At 40.7% G+C, this 3157-nt stretch overlaps 1 protein-coding gene and 1 long non-coding RNA gene across 2 annotated transcripts; one reads left to right on the top strand and one right to left on the bottom strand.

Moving 5' to 3' along the window:
• Positions 1-428: 428 nt before the first annotated feature.
• LOC148295656 (uncharacterized) lies at positions 429-794 on the bottom strand. The gene has a single exon (XM_088250556.1). The coding sequence runs from the start codon at positions 792-794 to the stop codon at positions 429-431; it is 366 nt and encodes a 121-aa protein (XP_088106682.1).
• Positions 795-2044: 1250 nt separating this feature from the next.
• On the top strand, positions 2045-2934 carry LOC110767251 (uncharacterized). Its single transcript, XR_015834404.1, has 3 exons — positions 2045-2092; positions 2432-2503; positions 2589-2934. It is a non-coding gene; the product is annotated as an uncharacterized LOC110767251 (long non-coding RNA).
• Positions 2935-3157: the final 223 nt, after the last annotated feature.

The following is a 3157-nucleotide window of genomic DNA, read 5'->3' on the forward strand; positions in this document are numbered from 1 at the left end:
TTGGCTATATGACCAAACCTATCACATTTGTAGCATTTAGGCTTGTCTTTGAACCAACAAGCACCATAGTGCAGCTTGTCACAGGTTTTGCAAGGAACCTTTGCTCCTTCAGCTTGATTTTCCTTCTTGGAATTATTTTCAGACTTAGCATCCCCTTTCTTCCATTTCTGTGGTTTCCAGTTCTTCTTAGATTTTGAACATCCAGATTGACCTGTGTTTGATTGATCTCTAGGACTAACACTCAGACTAGAAAATGCATTTTCTGTCAATTTTTCCAGTGTGCCTTTGCAATCGTTGTTCATGTGATTTCAAAGAGCCTATAACTTCCTGAACACCTATATAGTCTCAACGTCCTTTGTTTCTTCTGTCACTTCAGCAATGGAATCATACTCTCTAGACAAACTAATCAAAAGTTTCTGCACAATCCTTCAATCAACAATCTCTTCACCATATGCTTTCATGTGATTTACTAACTCAAGCAACTTAGTTATATAATCAGACAAGGAATCATCCTCTTGCATACGAATGTATTCAAACTCCCTTATAAGTGCTTGAAGTTTTACAGATCTTACCTTCTTATCTCCTCTGAACTCTTGCTGTAAAATTTCCCATGCTTCTTTGGCCGATTCCTTCAATGTTATTCTGGGAAAAATATCATCAGAAACTGCATTTTGAATCAGTCCCAATGCCTTAGCATTCTTTGCAACATTCTCTTCCAATGCAAGCTTTTGAGCTGTAGTCAGAGCTTCACCATCCTCCTTCTTGACTGGTTGTTCATACCCATTTCCAACCATATCCTAAAGCTTGTGAGATTTGAAGATCGTACACATTTTTATTCTCTAGAAATCATAGTTGCTTCCATTGAAGATGGGAGCACGTAGCTCGCCCATTCCAAATCCAGCCATGTGAGACTATAGATAGAGATTATCTCAGCTAGATTGCTACGACTTCAAAATGCCCAATCTCATATCGAAACCTGGCTCTCGATACCATGATGAGATTTTGAAAATATGCAGAGCTTAGTTTCTAGAACAAAGGAAGAAAAATGGAGCTAAGAGAGGATAGAGAGTTCGTTGAGAGGAGAGAGAGTGTCTGTTACTGCATAATGAATATAGCAATGCACACACACACTCTGATTTCATTCCAACAGAATTATCCCCTTTACACTGAATAGAAAAACATATTTAGCCTTACAAAATGTGTCAGCAATGTGAGCTGTACACTTGGCATAAATCTAGGACATATAAGTCCCCCAATATGATGGCATCTAAGCCTTACACTTGTCTAACTATGGATTAAACCAGAAAACAATTTATATTTCAACACTTATGTCATATGGTGGGTTGCTCCCGAGTCAACAACCCAGTTTGCATTGACTGGTCTAGACAGTGAAGGTGGTTTTTCATTGGCTGCAGCAACGTAGGCAAAGTTCCCACGTTGAGGACACACTCTAGATGTGTGACTGGGTTTGTCATATTGTTGGCAAATAACATCAAATTGGTAGTGTATTTGTGTTGGCGTCGGGAGAAGAGGCGGGCGATTGTCACTAGAGGGCAGGCATGATCCGTCACCATTGTGATTGGAGACCCAGCGACGGCTTCATTTGTTGTTTCTGTTTGAGCGCCATCCACCACCTCGACGTCCTCGTCCTTGCCCTCGATATCCATTGTACTAATGGGTATTGTTTGGTGGCCTTCGTTCGATGTTGAAGTGGGTTTAACGATCGGTGGAAGAACGATCGGCAGCTAGAGCGACATCAGTTGACACCAAGACTGATCACATCTTGTTGATGAGTTGTTCCTCCTGAACAAGAAGATTATAGAATTCATCAAAAGAGAGTGAGGGATGGACATGTAGTGAAGTAGTGAATTCCTTGTACTCATGTCCGAGTCCGTCAAGTAGATATTCGATTAGTTCCTCATCCGTCACGGTTGAGTTAGTGGCAATGAGTGAATCAAAGAGACACTTTGCGAGCATCAAGTATTCAGTGATGGGTTTTTGCGAATATATATACGTCTCTTGAGTATTTTTCATCATAATCTACTGTTTGCAGGGCCGGCGAGAGGAGAACAAAGACCCAAAGCTGGGACTGGTATGATTTCAGAAACTCTTTACATGTTGTGGTCCTTGCTCAGGGCCGGCCCTGGGGTGGTGCAAGTGGCGTCACCACACACCGCCCCTGATTTTTTAGACTGTTTTATAATGCCAGATTAGCTCGTTTTTATTTATTTATAAAAACGTGCCATGCATAATGCTAAGTTAATAAATAGGTGTAAGAAATTCACACATGGACACGAAAGCTTCATTTTTTTCATGGATTGTTTGACTAAAAGTTGACAAGCAAGCTTGCTTAGTTTAGTTGTTATATTCTGGAAGGAAAAGTTGTTAAACTTTAATTCATTTCACTATAGCTTCTGTTTGTGGTATGTAGGGCGCAGGCGGGGCCGTTCATGCTATCATTTTGCTTGACATATTCCTCTTCCCGACTCGGGGGTTGTTCCTGGTAAGTTTGCTTCTATATGTCGGGTTGAATGGTTAAGGCTATTAAGCAAATCCTTGAAAACTTACCTCTCTTTGTTCCATTTTAGGGGATCTTTCTAATTGGGAAAGATATCTGGAGGATAATACTGGTATGTTGGTTATCTTCCTGTTTTCCCACATTTCTTTGTGTCTGTGCTCATTCATGGTTCATGTGTGGTTTTTACACTGGCCTTGAAACTGGAAAAGGCACACAAGCTCGGCCCATAGGGCGTGCTGTGCGACCGCACAAAGCCTCCATAAAAATGGGGCCTCATATTAAACCTTTTAGCCCAACAATTACAGAAGCAAGGCCTTTCTGGTGTGGGATTAATGTCTTTTGAGTTTTTCCCTAGAGTTTGGTTTTCAACCAATCAATGATTTTAGAGTCAGACCTTGTTTATTGTGCTTGCTTTTATTTTCTGCACGTATTATCCTTCAAGTGAGGTGACCTAGAGTTGGAAAACTGTCTCATTCTTCTACCTTAATTATTTTGAACTCTAGAACTGTCTTCCTGACGCCATCAAACCAATGTCATTGTGATTTTCTAGTAAATTTAGTGGTAACATTATTTTGTTATTGTAGGGGACGAACAAATCTCAGGGGCTACACAATTGGGAGGTGCTGCAGTTGCAGCCTT

The sequence above is a fragment of the Prunus avium genome, chromosome 3, assembly GCF_965620075.1.
Source record: "Prunus avium chromosome 3, drPruAviu1.hap1.1, whole genome shotgun sequence".
NCBI classification, from domain to species: Eukaryota; Viridiplantae; Streptophyta; class Magnoliopsida; order Rosales; family Rosaceae; genus Prunus; species Prunus avium.